Raw genomic sequence first — 18,563 nt, 5'->3', positions numbered from 1 at the left:
GGGTTGAAAATTTGCCAGTAGTAACGCATCAACAGGCAAGTAACGCCCCCGATGGGCCTTTCTATTTATAGAGAGCTCAAACCATCTGTACTTCTGAAATATGAACGAGTTTCATCCTTTCATGGAAGTAAATTCGATCGCTAACTTAATTTTGTTGCCCTATCTTATGTCATCCAATTTAGGGAATGTTACATACGTTCTGATAACATCTACATCATGCTGTTGTAAGTTGGCATCTTTGTAGATTGTTACGTTTGATTTGTTAACAAATATATTGTGTCACAATAGATATCACAGTTATATACTTACTTTGACGCTATTCTATAGTGTGGTGGTTTCTATACGTACTATGTGCTATATGAAATAATTTTATTCTATCTTAAGCATAAAGTTAATATACCTAGCGGAATAGAGCAACAACACAATAGACATAACTACAACAATCTCGAGCTGTCAAACGAAACCGAAATTGGTTTTCATCTGTGTGAAAAATATTATGTGTACGTATACACTTACACAAGCATGATCACATGAATTCTATTAGATTAAATTGTCGACGTGCGGCACGTGCCGACTGGACGCCAAAAAAGAGTGCTGCTGTCACGTACCACACCTCTCTTTTTACCACACAGTGTTACTGATAGTGACATCTCTCTTGCTCAGGCCTTTGTTTCTCTATTCCGCTAGGAATATTAACTTTATGGTCTTAAGTGATAGGTACGCCTTTTTTCACCATTTTGACCAGCAGAACACAGTAAGCATAATTTTGGCGGTAATGGTTTTCAGACAAAAACATAATAATCATTACCGCTTTGATGGATGACGCTAAGGAACCGTTAAAATATGTGTTATTATACGGTGCAATTCGAAGTTATAAGCTGTAGCTCTAACTAACACATCACATAAATTAGTTTGTTCCTAAATCTCAAGTCAAGCGCTACTTTGTAACTGTAATAAGCTTAAGTGCTAACTTTGTTGCAAGTGAAACGTACACAATACAAGTTTCTAGAAACTTAGCAACTTCGAGTTAGATTTGTTACATTATTGTTGCCTTACTTTACTGGAAATAGGTATTGTGCGCTTTTATAATTCTGGACGTCACGTTATCGTGGACGCCGGCTTCCACGATAAAACATTGATATAACTCCCTTTTGATTTTACGCACCGCGGTCGTTTTGTGGGGGTTCAAAAGAGTGTCGAGTGTAGACGTCGTGATGTCCTCTAACGTGCAGGTTAAAAAGTTATCGTTGACGGAAATTTAAAAGCGTCTTCACTCTTCATATACATTTTCCATACATTTTACTTCCCTATGTTATCGTTTTACCGCGGACGTCCACGATATTACCGCCTCGTCCAAAATTATAAAAGCACACATTATAATATTATGAAATGAAAATGTTTTATTTCTAAATAGTTTAAAAAAATTAACACTTAAAACGTCTTCATGAGACCTACCACTGGTTCGCGAACTAACTCCCCCGGGGCTTTTTACTACAAATATGGGAAAATATATATTTTTTTTAATTTGTAATACTTCAATGACGGTCACGCCTATAGTCTGTCAGAATATTTGTCCCGAGGTGTAAATCACACCTTTAGCCCCCTCCCAAAACAAAAACAAACACAATCCAGAAAGTCCAAAAGTAGGTTAGGTTAGGTTAGAACTTAGACCGTTGTGGTCTAAGTTAAGGCAGAGGGAGCCGAGCGAGCGAAGCGAGCGTGCTGCGGCAGCAGCCGGCGACCGTCATAAAAGAAAAGGGTGGCTTGGGGGGCGAAAACAAAAAAAATAAAGCCAGAATTTTTTGCTTATTCTCTGAGTGCTTACCAAAATTTAATTAAGTATAGGCTACAAATAATAAAAACTATAGGCCACTCATTGCAGCTTTGATGAATAAATAAAAATACTGCTGTTCAGAATGATATACGTTGCAGACTGATTTATAAATATTTGCTGAACACAAGTTGCTGTCCAACTATCAATTTTAGCTTACCAATTATATATTTCTGCTCACAAATATTCCACTACTTTGCTAACCGTTTAAATAGCACCCATTTAGTGGTATAATTTAAAAAATACTTTACGGATTACTAGGTTAAGTTAGTAATTAAATTCTTAGGTTTGGAGCAGTCCCCCAACGCGAAGTATTTTTTTGAAATTTTAATTACTTTTAGGTGCTTTAGGATTAATTTTATTTTATACTTTTTAAAGGTACATACTAGTTTAATGTAGATTTGGTCGTGGTTTTATAATATGCACGTAATGCGCTTTCATATTTTGAGACCCCACTAAATATATTAACAGACATTTGGTAATTATTTCCCACTTTCACCTCCCACTCACTTTTAAAAGGCTCAACTTTTAAAAGGCTCAACCGATTTTCATCAAACATGTCTAAGAACACTCGCACGTAAGTCACCTTTAACAGAAAAAAACATATTGAAATCGGTTCATCCATTCGGCAGCTATGATGCCACAGACAGACAGACTGACACGTCAAACTTATAACACCCCGTCCTCTTTTGCGTCGGATGTCGAGATAAAGATTTATTGGAGTAGAAACTAGCGATTCTAGTCCAATAAATCGAAGTGAATTCCAGTTACGGAATTGTCGTGCGGCTATTTAGCAAATTGCAGGAATCCCAATTGATCGGGCTCCCAGTAGTTTGATCGGGACACAATTATTATACTTTTATCTCCGGAGTTTGAACTTAATTAAAGACAACAGTGGAAGAAGTTAAAAAATTGTTAGGGTTCCGTAGCCTAACGTTAAAAAACGGAACCCTTATAGATTCAGTAATGTTTGTCTGGCTGTCCGTCCGTATGTCACAGCCACTTTTCTCCGAAACTATAAGAGCTATTGAAACTTGATATTTGTAGACATTGTAGTCTGTTAACCGTATTAACCCTCGGTTGGTGGCGCTTTTAAAATAACGCCGTTGGCCGCCGGTCTTTGAAAGCCCGGAAATTAAATGACATCATAAAAATGGCATACATTTATATATCTCTTAACTTTTTTATGTAAATTATTGTTATTTAATTCAATATTAATCAGATTTAATCAAAAGATTAATTATATTTATAATACTTATAACCAAAACTTACAAATTAAAAATTTCAAGTGGAAACCGTGAGTTGCGAAATTTAAAAAAAAATCAACATTATTTTGAAATTGTGGTAAAACGTGTAGATAACTAAGACAACAGTTAAATTTCCTATAACTTAGATTGAAATATAAAAAGCGAAGTCCAAATGACATATAAACGATTGAATGTTAAGCATTGACAAATTTTTAGCACCAAAACATTAAATTTTTTATACATTTTCCTGTTCTAATAATTAAAACGTATGGTAAATATACCGACAATTAGTTTCTTATCATCACCAAAAAATAATCATCATCATTTTGGTCTACAAAGCAAAATATGCATTTCTGGAAAAGTGCGTCTAAAACTTCTTATAAGCAATATAAAACGATAAGAACTAACTAATTGATTTATTATTAAAATACAAGGAAAATCACAAAGAAATCCATTTCGGTGTAAAAACTGAAACGGTATGAAAATATCAAATCGAATTTAGTTACGCGGTTGGTCACCTGGGGTCTTTAAAAACCCCAGCGTGAATAAACACATCTGTAACTCACGTGACACTACATTACTAACAATACATTCACGTGAGCTTAGATAAGTGGCAATTATATCGAATTATAATTCCTTTTAGGAAGCTACCTAAAGAGCGGAGTTGCTACGATTAATTTAAATATAGTTTTTGCTCGATTTCGCAAACTCTGGGCTTTTAAAGACCCCACGCGACCAACCGAGGGTTAAAGACGCTATCACATTTTTTCACAAATATCAGCGATTTTCAGGTACCATTTTAAAGAATTAGGAGTCACACTGCAAGGATATTTTGGTTTCAAATGAAAGATATAAATATTATATTCACCTCCACGTCCATACTATAAAAAATTTATAGCCGCATACAAAATTTTCACATAAATACGTTTTAACCATCACAATAATCGCAAAAGATTTAAGAAATGGGGTTTGATTAGGTACCATTATAGCTAAATACACTCAACTAAGTAAAATAAATATACAAAAAATTGTTGCTTATTTAGTCCCCTATACGAATAACTAAATATTTTATATAAAAATAAATAAAATTTCCATTTATAAGAAAAATAAGAGACGCTCTCAAATTTCTTCATACATTTTCGCCCTATCAAGAAAGCGGCGAGCGTCGTAACCGCCACTGTACAAGACGCGCTGATATTGAATGTTATTTTAATGTCCTTAACGTCGATATTCGTACTGACCTGCTAATTTTTGTCATAATTTTTGTGATAGCGTCCTTAAGATTTTGATAGAAAAAAGGAAAAAATATTAAAAATTTTAGGGGTCCTCATAGGTACAGCTGAAACAAAAAAAAAATCTATGGATAGGTCTTCAAAAATTATATTGAGGTTTCTAACCTGAATAGTTTGCGAGAGAGACTCCTTCAACGTGCTAAAATGTGTCTCGAACTTCTAAAGAACTTCATGGTAAGTCTAAAAAAACTCTTTAAATCAACTGAAATATAAAAATAAATCAATAACCTTTTGATTTCATAAAAATAAACCTTATTGCTGCTGCGGAACCCTTCATGGGCGAATCCAACTCGCACTTGGCCAATGTTTTTTTTTTCATAAATAAACGCTTTAGGGCCCATAAAGTGGTTTGAATTTAAAAAATGTGAATTTATATATGGTCAGATTACAAATATATTAATGGCCGTTCCCAATATTAGGAAAAATCACTAGTAGGGCAAAACCAGAGATAGATTTCTGGTTTTGCCCTGATTTTTCCTGAAAAACTTGACGACTTTGTTTGTTTGCAGGGAACCTTGAGGGAAATGCCAGATAATTTTGAAGCTCGTGTGGTATTCGGGGGATTATTTTTCCGTCCCAAATGTCGGCCAATAGAATTAGAATTTGTTTTTTATATATAGCAACAACCAGAGAAAATTTTCAAAAAATTATCAGTATAATACCATGTAGTTTGTACCACGTGACGTCGAATGGTGCAATTCTATTGGTCGATATTTGGGTCGGAAAAATAATCTAGAATATTTTTTTTATTACTCAAGCAAATTTGCGTGAGTAGCTTCATTTTGATAAGAAGAATAACAATTTCCTCTGCGAAAAATCTCGAAAGTGGTAACTAACAGATATAGTAAGGATTTAGTATTTCGATTTGATGGTCCTAAAATATGGATTGTTCTATTTGTAGGACAATGTTACTCTAAAATTATGTGACTATCAGATGATGCCTGCAACTCCGTTGCGCCTAAACTCGTTTATCGTACGGAAACTGTACATTTTTAACAACAAGTATCCTATGACATTTCTCGGGATTCAAAATATATCCCTACCAAATTTCAGAAAAATCGGTTCAGCAGTTTGGAGTTCAAGAGGTAACAGACAGACAGACAGACACACTTCCGCATTTATAATAATATGAGTATGGATTAACCTATCAATATACAAAAAATTTGCTGGTTAGGGTTCCGTTTCGTTCCGTAACGATGACTTGTTGATTACAGAACCCTAACCAAGTTTTTTTTTTTTAATGAAATAAGGGGCAAACGAGCAAATGGGTCGCCTGATGGAAAGCAACTACCGTCGCCCATGGACACTCGCAACATCAGTAGAGCTGCAAATGCGCTGCCGGCCTTTTAAGAGAGAATACGCACTTTTTTGAAGGTTTGCAGATCGTATATTATGTGCGGAAATACTGCCGGTGATAGTTTGTTCCAGAGTTTTACAGTGCGTGGCAGAAAGTTACGCGAGAAACGCACGGTGTAAGACTGCCACTCATCAAGGTGATGAGGATGGTATATTTGAAAAAGTCTGTATTAAAAGTAATCCTGGGATATTTATTTCTCCCGTTCCTCATATCATTTTTAACGTAATACGAGTAGGTACCTAGTTTATAGTATAATTAATAGATAATATTATTATGTTAACACAGGTATTTTATTCTAAATGGCGAAAGTGGGTCCTGGTCTAATAGGTTGTGATTTCTCTCTTTTTGCATTGTATTTAACCCACTTCCAAAAAATAGGATGTAAGTTCGGCTTTGGTATTTTTTAATTGACATGTTTTTTTCTTTCTTTCCAGGGGGGCTGGTGGGGGTGGCATGTTCGGAGATGTAAATATATCAGCAATTTTGGACTCATTTAGTATAAGTTACGATAAAAGAGTAAGGCCAAACTATGGAGGTTAGTGAACTATTACTATTATTCTAATTATTGTGATAAATGGGCGAAGTCACGTGTTGCTATAATTAACCGAGGATCAGTTCTTATCTTTGCAAAACGCGTATACAAATAAATGAAGTAATTTTGATGATATAGAACTAAGCATTTTATTTGACCTCCATGTATCTTTTTAGGCAGTAAATGCTAGTAAATGTAATAAAATTGTAAAATATACTTACTTAAATGAATACTGTGATTAGCATGTAAACTGAAATAGGTCTTAATCCTTCGATCGTGGATTCTTGGAAATCTATAATTGTTATTCTATTGTGTCTCGCTCACTAGTTAGCTTATGGGGCTTGATGGGTTAAACTGGCCGAAAACAACCAAGGGATTGCGATATGAGAGGCAAGCCTGTTGTTTAGTAGTACTTATGAAAATAATAAGTGAAATTGAGTTTCGTAAATTTAATTTTTTGATTTAAGTTTATTACTCGCAGTACCACAGCAACAGCTGATATTAAGAGTCCCCGCAGACTTACAATTTAAAGTTGGCCGACTATCGTACAAACCACAGAAATAGATCAAGAAGAAGCGCCATGTCACTTTTTTCATACCTACTGTGACGTCACAAGAGTGAATTTCGAATCGATTCCGCGCGTACGGGTATTCCCATCACTAAAGCGCTCTTGTGACGTCACAGTTATAGCCTATAGGTATGAAAAAAGTGACACGCTCGTGTTCATATAAATTGGAGCGACATGGCGCTTCTATCTTGATCTATTTCTGTGGTTGTACGATAGTCGGCCAACTTGAAATGGTATATCTGCGGGGACCCTAAATCCAAAACAATTGATACAAAAGCATACCTTTGACCCGATTACTACCGTTATTGGATTTTTAAAAAATTCAATAACGGTAGTAACTAGTTTTTTAGCGATTTAGTTATGGAGGTCACATAAAATAAAATTCTGAATCAATTTAAAATGTTAGATGCACTTTTTGTACAGCATACTAATGACACAGCTGTGTTGAAAGGTAATTTTGAGGCACAAATATTTTATCTTAAAGTACAAAGTGGCTTTGAACGCTATATCTTAACTTTATCTTTTAAACGTAGACTACGTGAAAGTTTGAGACCCATATGAAGTTGAAATTAGCGAAGTTGTTAACTTCTAAATGCCGAAATTATTCTTGAGGATTTTATTGTATGGCGTGGAGTTGGGAGTCGGGTCTTCTTCGTTTTCGGTCTATTCAGTGTTCACAGTTCAACGTTGTTTTCAACACCTTTAAATATATATAATATAATAATATAATAAATGATAAAATAGTCGTTATAATGATAAAAAAGGCGTTGAAAATTTAGGGACTGAAAAATGTTGTAGTTGAAAATTTTAAAATTTAGGGGTCGAAAATGTCGGGGTTGAATATCTAGAAGACGAAATTAAGCTCGATTTCCCCCTACGTCCATTAAAATAATTTAAATGTCAAATTGCATGTTTGTTGTATTCCTACGCTTCATATCAGCTTTATATGGGAAAGAACTCGGTTACTTTCGCTTAATATCACAGCAGCCCCAAATACGAGGCTGCGAGCTTCAACATAACACATGCATGCAAGAAAATTCATCATGATTTTTATGACAATGATGTCTTTTGAATACTTTAAGTATGTTTGAATAGAAAAAAATATCGTCACTATCGACATGTAAAAATGTTCATAAGTTTTATAAGTACTTATTTAAAAACTTTCTGAGTTTAATTTTTCTAGCTGCCTATATTATATCATGATTGAACTATAAGGTCGAATTTAAGGTAATGTTAGTCAACATTCATCTGACAATATTATATCTGGATAACATAAAATCGCCTAACGTTATTGATCTTAGTATGTTGAATTAATAATTTAGCCGTGGGAGCACGTAGCATTAATCCAGGGTAAAGTGCAGAATACGTTAGTCCACTTTAAAACTTACCGTTTATGTGTCTATATCGTCTTAAATATACATTGTAGGTATACTAATTATCTTATTTCTTAAAGGTATAATACAAGGCTTTTGCATTTTATTAATCATGTAATTATTTATAAAATATGTAAATAAATTAAATTGTATAAAAAATATTCAAGAAAATTATTTAAAAAAGCATTTTATAGACCTGCTACTGACATAATGACATTATAATAACTCCACAAGATTTATTAGTTTTGTTCGTGTATTTGAGCATAAAACACCGTTTTTTTTTCAGATTTTATATTTTCTCATTTTAGCAATAGTATGGTAAAGTTACTTTTATGTACAGTAATTCAAGTAAGTAAGTTGTGGAAGCCAAGAACATCTTGATGAAAATACCCTTTTGGAGGACAAAACTATTATTTTTTCGTGTCGTATTTTTGGTCACAATATAAAAATCTTTTATCACTTAAGCTAAAAAAGTACAAAAAATATGCTTTAGAAATGAAATATACTTAAAATTAGCATAAATATAACAATTTTTATCACATTATCATAGAACTACAATTCGCAACCTTTAGTTTGTTATTTTCTTCGTTGGTGTAGGTAAAACAAAAAATAAAATAACCTCAGCATAAACATTTTATTGAAATTCTAACTACTAATAAACCCTGGCTGTGTTAGGTCAACTCAGGCAACAATATTATGAAAATTTATTGAGATTTTTGTGGTAACGTTGATAATTTTCAAAAAACAGGGTTTCATTAGGCAAAAAACTTGAATTACGTTACAATATCAAAACAGGCAAGGCAATAGGTTTTATTTGTGCACATACTATATTTGTAAATATATTACCATTATTTTTACATATAAAAATGTAAAATTTTAGACCATTTATGTAAATAAAAGTATTTATCCCACTTTTTCCTATGAGTCATTGACAAATCTATTTCAGTCGAGTTTTTTTTTTATAAAATTTAAATCAAATTTCAAATACAATACACAAACAAAACATAATAATAATAAAAAAATTGAAAGAAAAATAAAACTTGCGAGAAAAACCCACTTTCTTTAGCAATTTTATTCAAGCGGTCAATAGACCGCTGCGGTCTTTTTAGGTAGGTTGTTATTTAAAACTTATAATTATTGAGCAATCATTAAAAACACGTTATCATAATTTAAACAATCGAAAATTATTAAATGTCACGAGAGGAAAACCAATTTCTCGCAACGGTAACAAAAATATCGCAAATTAAAAACGAAAATGCGGTCTTTTGACCGCTTCGGTCTTTCTAGTGTTTAACGATAACACGTTTTTGAGACATTAGTCTTTGAAGAAACCATTTATTTTAAATTGTTAATGTAAAAAAAAAAACTTTTATAAGCACTTAAGTTCAGGATCTCGTTAATTGACTTACGGTACGAGTATTATAATTGTATATATTATTCTAGTCACCCTGAACACATACATACTTACGTTACAGTTATACAACTTCTTAATTATTTTCACTTTTCTACCGTGTCACGTAAGAATTACAACTTTAACTCCTGTATATTTACAGCGTGTGTATTTTTTGCAAATGTTGGCTTATCGTAGGTCAAAGCTGGTGGCTTATTTTATTTTTAATTTCGTCCAATTACCGAGCACCCTAGTTACAAACCCGGCCTTAATGTCGGCAACAACATTACTATTAATTACCGAATTATGGTAATCTACTAAGTGGCCTTAAGCTAAATTTTATGCGGGATGTTATTTTTTATTAGCGTTTTCATTATTAAAATCCAGACCATCTATTAATATTTTCTCAGTAAACAGTTAACGAAAAAAAGGAAACTTTTCAATTATTATCTTCGAATTCACTGCTGCAGTATATAACATACTTTCTACGGCATTAACGATAAAGTTTAATTAGAAAAATACTTTCGGTGTTTTATGTCAAGTTTTGCTTCTAATTTTAATTTATAAAATATGCTACGTGTTTTGAAAGCAATCTAGGAGGTTTCATAAGAGTATGAGGTCTAGCTCAATAACAGTAAATATAACATATAAATAAAAATCAATGAGAAACACAAATAATATTGTATATCGGAAATAAAGCACTCTTCCGTTTAGAATACGTATCGACAATTTCTGTTCGCCGAACACTGCCATTCAAGCATGGACTTTAGCAAGATAATTTAAGACTCAGTTTTGATTCACTCCATGTATCTAATATTCCAAGCCACGATTGCTATTAATTCCGTTTTTGCCTTCGATCCTAACGTTCAAAGCGCTAATTTTCTCGCTTTGAACGTTAAAATTGAAGTCAAGCAATGAACAAGAATCGCACAACCATTCATTTTTACTTTATTTTATGTAGGTATGCTGGTTAAAATTGGTACACACACATTAGATTTGTAGACATAATTGTACTAACAATTTATTTAAAATTCCAAATATTTTTTACTAACTTCCAAAAAGGAGGAGATTATACGTTCGGCTGTATGTATCTTTTTTTTTTTTTTGTTGAATTATCATTTCTCTGATTTTTTATAAGGAGGTTTTTTATGAGGAGCATTCGTTTTTTTATGAGAGAGAGCATTCGTTTTTTTATGACGAGTATACCTAGCGCGAATTATAACCAGCGAATGCTTTAGAAAATTATAATCCCAAAAATAACACTATATATTGAACCTTTCAAACTCATCGTGGAAGTATCAATAATAACTTGGAATATTGTATTGAATTTATCGGATACGAGCGAATTTTAAATATTCATGCAGAGATTCAGATCATGCATGTTATGGAGATTGGATAATAGGGATCGACAGATTACCACAGCGGTAAAAAATGTATAGGAGAAGAAAATTTCACTAATTAAAAAAAAAACTGCTCCATGCCCAACGGTGACACTAAATTTAAATAATTACTTAATGCCTAATAGTGATACTACTAGATTGAAACATTGAAGGGGCTATTAAATTAAAAACCAGAATAACTATCTTTTTCCGTTCTTATTTAGAATTCGTAGGTACAGTTTACAATCATCTATCTATAATAATAATCTCTCATATTATATTTTAACGACTACTTTTAGACAATACGTTCTCGTCATAATAAAAATACTTTTTAGGAAAAAGGAAATTTAAAAACAAAGTAACAAAGATTGGAGCAATAATTATAATATCTTTTGAAAAGCAAAAATTTGGATAAGAGGAAAAATAGATTTTAAATAATCTTAAAACTGCTTTCATTAAAACAAAGAAATAATTTGACGAAATCGTGATTTAAAGAGAACAAAGAAATCGGCGTCTGAAAGAGAATTAATGGATTTCCCAATACCAATTAAATTTGTAAATAAAAAGACAGCTTCAATCACAACTGATCATAAATACTTGAATTTTTATTTGCATTTTTATTACATAGTATTATTTGAAATTTGGCTGATGCGACTTAAGTACCTACCTATTATGAGATTGAAAAATTATTGGTACTAAGATAATACAAGATAAACTTCAAAGAATAACGTCATAATAATATACGCTAGTAGATGTTCATAACTTATATTCACATGTACCATAGAAAAGGCACATTTTGGCATCACTAACCAGACTTCAGAAAATCTACATGGTACCGTAATCCTGTGATCCACTTCCAAATGTTTTAGACGAATAGGTAGTAGGTAGCTAGGTCTCTATTGTGTGTCACGTGTGTTATATCATTTTCAGGACCACCCGTGGAAGTGGGGGTTACCATGTACGTGCTCAGCATCAGCTCCTTATCTGAAGTGAAAATGGTACTTAAAGCAATTATAAAGACACAGCGCATACATAGCAAGAATCTCCTTTAGTACGATCACCATTACCGTTCATTGTAGCACCCGTGTCCACGGTTCGATCGCAAAAGGCGCGATGCGATGCGCTTAGGAATGTACTGGAACGAATCCCGCACGCACCCCGCGCCTCTTGCGTCCCCACTCCGGCTAGGGGCATCACCTCGTTGGTTTGGTTTTCACGGCGCAGGGCGCGCGCGCGACTCACGATTGGGCTTGATTGCAGGTCCGCCAGTGGAGGTGGGCGTCACCATGTATGTGCTCTCTATCAGCTCCGTCTCCGAAGTGCTCATGGTACTCGCCACTGTCAACTAACGCTTGACTCGGTCCTCCGGCTCTGTGCCGCCGCGACCGAGCAGCCCTAGATACGAGGCTGCGAGCATGTTCGCGTTTTGTGGAACAGAACGCCCTTTGTCCGCAAAATTGTTTTCTTATTATGAGTCACAGAGCGCTTAAAATTATTCAAAATTTAATATTCGGATCATAATAAGAAAGGCAATTCGTTGTGATCTTAAAAACTATCAGGTTGTGTGTCCATCAGTTCTCGTAACTCCAAAGACTTACGCGTAACGTTTAATTGCCGCGTTGTTATAGATTGAGCAAATTATTACACTAATTAGATATTTAGTCGATGTAGGAAAATTACTGGCAGACTAGCCTAAATTCTCTATGGATTTGCGACGACTGTTAAATTCTTGGTATCTCATTTCGTAGTTTGATGTGTATGTATCTATCTGTGTATCGATTGAAATTGCCATCATCGTTTTTTCCAAGCTCTTGGACCAACTTGGAACACCGGTGTTTTTGTCCTCTTGCTATTTGATATTGCATTTGCTTGGAATTTTTTCACATTAATGTATTTATGTAACAATATTAAAATTACACTAAAACGGATCCGGTCTTCCAAAGTGTGTATCACGAAAACGCGAGGCTTTGGGGTAAAACACTCTAAAGTGGAAACCAAATCAAGGTTAGAAGGTCACAATATGACGTGGCCCAATGCCGTGGAGAGGTTACCTAAATATTCATTTAGGTAAAATAGAGCTCGCGATCTTGTATGAACCAACGCTGATTTTGCAGCTCTGGACTTGAATTTCTATCGTGGCAACTAGTACAAGTGACGGCTTCAGCTTTTGTCAAATGATTGCCTTAATCGAGCCGTGGGTACCAAAGTACGCCACAACCTACTCACCCTGCCCTTCCAGTAACTAGCACCGATACCTGTTCTTTTAGACATCACCTTGTTGCGTAGACTTCGTACCACAAAACACAATTGCACATTTTTTGTTTGTGAAGCTTCGCTCAACTAATGAATGTTGTATTCTATGTATTCGATACTAGTATTATTATAGTTTATTCTAAGCGATACTCAGCTTATGGATCGTTGTTAGAATAAGTTCTTCAAAGAACTCCGTAGGTTCCTTGGATGCAGATATCGATAGCATGCATAGTCATAGTCCATACAAATGTGGTAATTTTTGTTAGAATCTAAATTTTAAAATCAATCTTGACATACAATGTTTGCCAAACTAACCTTTTGTTTTTAAGTTACATCATTATTATCAATCTTTATTTCATTTGATTTCTCACTAACGACTTTATCGAACCAAAGTGTCTTTAATATTTAGACAAATTATTCAGCTAGTAAAATCATTCATTCATTATTCATCAATTATATGCGAGAAAGCCATTTTCTACTTTATGATCACATACTAAAGTTTTATGTCGTTTCAGGATTTTACACTAGATTTTTACTTTAGACAGTTTTGGACTGATCCACGATTGGCTTACAAAAAAAGACCCGGTGTGGAAACTTTATCAGTGGGGTCTGAATTTATTAAGAATATATGGGTTCCAGATACTTTTTTTGTTAACGAAAAACAATCATATTTCCATATTGCCACCACTAGCAATGAATTTATTCGTATCCATTACTCCGGATCTATTACAAGGAGTATCAGGTATTATTTCAATAAACATAGATTCATCAATAAAATTATCTAATTCAGATAAATATTTTATTGTTATATTTAACGTAGTATTTAACTATTTAATATTTTGTTGTTTTCTAGATTGACGATCACTGCATCATGTCCAATGAACTTGCAATACTTTCCCATGGATCGCCAGCTGTGCCACATAGAGATCGAGAGTTGTAAGTACCTTAACAATAAATAAATTGTGAATTTGTAAACAATATGTCAATAGTCACTTTATGTGGACCAAAATCACGTCGTGTTAACGAAGTATATATTATGATAGAATAATATATTATATACTAGAATAGAAAAGTGTATTAAAGGCACGCACAATATTATAATACTAACAACCAAAATATTATGTTTGTCAGTGTTGTATTTAGCTTGAATCCAATTTACTAATGCGTAAGTGTACCTGTTTCATGTATTTGACGATGATAGAAAAATAATTTGTATAAAAAATACAATAATTGTGTGTTCACTTAAAGCAATCATTTATTTAATTATTATTATCACAGTGCAAAATTTTCACTAGGCTTACAAATATTGTGTTGTGATCACTTTCTTGTATCACAGATACTATAAGGGATAACCTGAGCACAAGCGTACAACCTTATCGTCGACACGTGCTGTGATTTCCCTGGTGTTTTCATAAATTGGAATGTCTCCTTCTCGCATACAGCACCCGCAGAAGGCAGACACATTATAGTAAGCCTTGTCCTCACAAGCATTAAGCGAACGAAATGATATTGAGACATCGACGCTGCGATAGCTGAGCGGGCCGAAGGAGGCGGGAAAGGCCGCGGAGTCTGCACAACCACAGAATGCCGTGCCGCAGACGCGGGCCTAACGCCCAAACCCATACCACACCGCACACCCTACCGCATTTCATTACGCTACGCGGCAGTGTGGTGCATATCCACCCTGCACTACGCCCGCTTATGCACGTTTGTATCACCTATTATAGCGTTTATTGCACTTGCATGAAATTCGATATTGCTTTCTTACATTTCTTCATTTGCATTATCACGTAGGTAGTATGGTTAGATTTTATATTTTTCTATCATCCACAAACCGATCTGAGCAGAATCCAAATTTTCATCTATCTCAACTCAGTTCGGATAGTCTCGCTGTACGTCCACGAGCCGCGTGAGGGATACGCGATGCTTCGCAGCGTAAGTGATAGCGTTTTGTGTGTTTGGCATGTCTCCGGAGTCGGGTACACGATGAGAGATATTCGGTATCATTGGAAAGATGGCCTAGCGAGTGTCGGCATGAGCAACGAAGTGCAGCTTCCGCAGTTCAGAGTGCTGGGGCATCGGCAGCGAGCAACTGTGGTAGCGCTCACTACAGGTAACCAGATTTATAAGTCGGCTACCAAAGCATTATCCATCCATACCTATCACAAACCCCGTCTCCCTCAGCCCGTGTGCAGTATATCAATAACGCGACACTAGCACACGTCATGCTAATAACAACACGACAACCGCACGACAAGACGCGAAGCGGATTTCGCGACTTCCCGCTCTTGCCCCGGTCGAGAAACTCGAGGCAAAACCCATTGTGATGGGCCTGGGGTCATTTCATTTATTTATCCGCTGCGCACAGTCGGCTACACCATGCGAGACATCCGATACAAATGGAACGAGGGGCCCAACTCTGTAGGCGTATCGAGCGAAGTGTCATTACCGCAGTTCAAGGTCCTTGGGCATCGTCAACGAGCTATGGAAATCTCCCTCACAACAGGTACTAAATGGGGAAATACGATGAGTGAACAATACAAAAATACTTATTAAATAAACACTGGACAATTATTATATACTGTCACGTTTCTTTCACGTCCTGCTTTTGTTATTTGCACTATTGACACCGAGTGGTTTTGTAATAGAGACAACTTCTACTGTAACAAAGCACTTGTTATTGTGACTAACAATAGTGATTTAAATGATAGATTTTGAAGTAAATTGACATTGGGGACATTGGGAAACTTGACATTGTAAAAGTAAGTGAAGTAAGTGATACTATAAATTTTAAGTAACAAAAAAGAGCATAGTGATTTTAAAATTTGAGATAGTAATAATATGAAGTCCATAAATCTACGTATTCATGTTATGAGTTATTATTTTACAGGAAATTATTCAAGACTGGCCTGCGAAATCCAATTCGTGCGATCGATGGGTTATTATCTAATTCAAATTTACATCCCCTCCGGTTTAATTGTGATCATATCATGGGTATCGTTTTGGCTCAACCGAAATGCGACTCCCGCTAGAGTAGCTCTGGGTGTAACTACTGTGTTGACTATGACCACTCTCATGTCATCGACCAATGCTGCTCTTCCGAAGATTTCCTACGTGAAGTCAATTGATGTTTATCTTGGAACCTGCTTCGTGATGGTCTTTGCCAGCTTACTGGGTAATTTAAATTTGTTTCTTTTAATTAAAATATAAGTATTTCATTGCAAACTAAAATTTTGTAAATGTAATATCGTTTTGCTTTAGTTTACAAATTTTTGGGGTATAATTTGTTCAAGTAAATAAAGTTACATTTAAATAGCACTCTGATTATTTCGTTTTCACTGCGCTAAATTTTTCTATAACAATTTGTGAACCCATAATTACTTACTTCTGTTCCAGGTTTTCTATCACTGGTTTGTTTTTGGTGACTTTGTGAATCTTTAAAAGTAGACGTTTCAGCGACCGAATTAATAACAAGTAATAGTATGTTATGAAGTAAATGGTTATGGGTCTAGCACTGCGAATTTTCTCTGTGCGATATTTTTGACTTATATGCTATGGCAACATTATGATAACGAATTAAATGAACAATTTAATTTTAACTAGCGAAGCACATCCTTCAGGAAGCTATAATAGTACTAATGGTTTGAATTTTTTCAGAGTATGCTACTGTAGGATATATGGCGAAAAGGATTCAAATGAGGAAACAAAGATTTGTTGCCATTCAGAAAATAGCATCGGAAAAGAAAATGCCAGAATGTCCCCCTGTCGGGGACACCCACACTTTATCCAAAATGGGAACACTAGGAAGATGTCCTCCCGGGAGACCATCTGTATGTTGACAATTTAAATAATTCCCAAGATTACAACGACGCTAGATTTGAAGACACTAAAATAATATTCTATTTGCAGGAGGTCCGATTCAAAGTTCATGATCCAAAAGTACATTCTAAAGGTGGTACTTTAGAAAATACAATAAACGGAGGAAGAGGTGCTGAAGAAGACAACCCTGGTCCACCTCCACATATTTTGCATCCCGGGAAGGTAAACAGTAGCAATAAAGATATTTGATTTACAAATTAAATATTGCAATTTGCATTGCGAATGTGTGTTAAATGTATATGTATATTTGCGTGTATTGTGCAAGCGAATTCTGTGTATACCTAAAACCGAACACGTTGCGCATTTCTATGGGAACTATAGGACAAATAATTTCTTACGATTTCAGGATATAAGCAAGCTCTTGGGAATGACACCGTCAGATATCGACAAATACTCCCGCATCGTGTTCCCAGTTTGCTTCGTGTGCTTTAATCTCATGTATTGGATCATTTACCTCCATGTTTCTGACGTCGTGGCTGACGATCTCGTTCTCCTGGAAGAGGATAAATAGAGGGTGTTGACGAGAATCCACTTATTTTGTCCACTTCTAGTGGTGACGTAATAATTTGAAACATTGTAGGTAATCAAGCCACAAAAAGTGTCAAAGAACAGCACGCACTAATTATCTGAAAAGATGTGAAGGTGATATTGTAGGTAATGAGAACGATATCCCTAAGCGCATTGTCATTTGCCTACAATTAAATAGCAAGTATTGTGACTGTAGTGATGCCTGCATATTTGAATGAAACAAGGAATAATTATGTGAATAAAATGCGTTTAGTAAATTATTGTAGACATGGGGTTGTCTTTGGAGTCTGAAGTAGTAACGATGCGACTGAAATACTGTCATTTACTTCTTTGCAGGGGGTTTGTACGTCCATAGGGCGACTATAGGAGTAGGTACAAATTTTTTACATATGTACTTGTCTATAATAAATTATTGTAAATAGATAAGCAGATAGTAATAATTTATATACGCGCATAATCATCGCAGACTCATTTAAGAAAAAATGCTAGACTAGTCAAAAATGATAACGCAATCAAGTTCCTAAGTTATATGATACTTTAGAACCGCTAGTAGAATTATTATGAGCAGTTTCAAATTATTATGTGCGGCAAAATAAGTGGCATTAGTCTATAATGAAACAAAAATATGATGCTCAACAATGCTTTTATTATTATTAATTAGTTGTAGAAATTATTATACTTATATGTTAAAAATTATTTTATTGTTTTGCAACTTTTTCATTGTGATATTAATAACACTAGGTGTTTTATTTTAATGTAGTGGCTAAAATTTATTACTTATAGTTTAATTTGTTATCTTAGCTTTATTTTATAAAATTTCGGATGGATTGTTGATCTTGATTAAGTAATTATTGCTTTCCATTAAGTCTGCATGTAAATTCTTTATTGATTTTGATTCAAATCATCAACAATATAAACCACAATGATTTATGAA

General features: G+C 34.5%; 1 protein-coding gene across 6 annotated transcripts in view; it reads left to right on the top strand.

The window, feature by feature from the left end:
- The window catches only part of LOC121738705 (gamma-aminobutyric acid receptor subunit beta), a 57,029-nt gene extending 38,738 nt beyond the window's left edge, over positions 1-18,291 (top strand). The window contains exons 2-10 of one of the 6 annotated variants that reach the window (XM_042130926.1): positions 6,162-6,262; positions 12,230-12,297; positions 13,738-13,964; positions 14,076-14,158; positions 15,591-15,728; positions 16,113-16,397; positions 16,880-17,052; positions 17,132-17,263; positions 17,448-18,291. In XM_042130926.1, the coding sequence (XP_041986860.1) occupies positions 6,162-6,262; positions 12,230-12,297; positions 13,738-13,964; positions 14,076-14,158; positions 15,591-15,728; positions 16,113-16,397; positions 16,880-17,052; positions 17,132-17,263; positions 17,448-17,612 (1,372 nt within the window). In that variant the 3' untranslated portion in view covers positions 17,613-18,291. Of the gene's footprint in view, positions 1-6,161; positions 6,263-11,899; positions 11,968-12,229; positions 12,298-13,737; positions 13,965-14,075; positions 14,159-15,197; positions 15,336-15,590; positions 15,729-16,112; positions 16,398-16,879; positions 17,053-17,131; positions 17,264-17,447 lie in introns of those variants that run through there. The other 5 variants (XM_042130928.1, XM_042130925.1, XM_042130927.1 and 2 more) reach the window with 5 other exon arrangements.
- The last annotated feature ends 272 nt before the right edge of the window (positions 18,292-18,563 follow it).

Source organism: Aricia agestis, chromosome Z, assembly GCF_905147365.1.
Source record: "Aricia agestis chromosome Z, ilAriAges1.1, whole genome shotgun sequence".
Lineage (NCBI taxonomy): Eukaryota > Metazoa > Arthropoda > Insecta > Lepidoptera > Lycaenidae > Aricia > Aricia agestis.
This window is presented reverse-complemented; position numbering and strand designations above follow the sequence as displayed.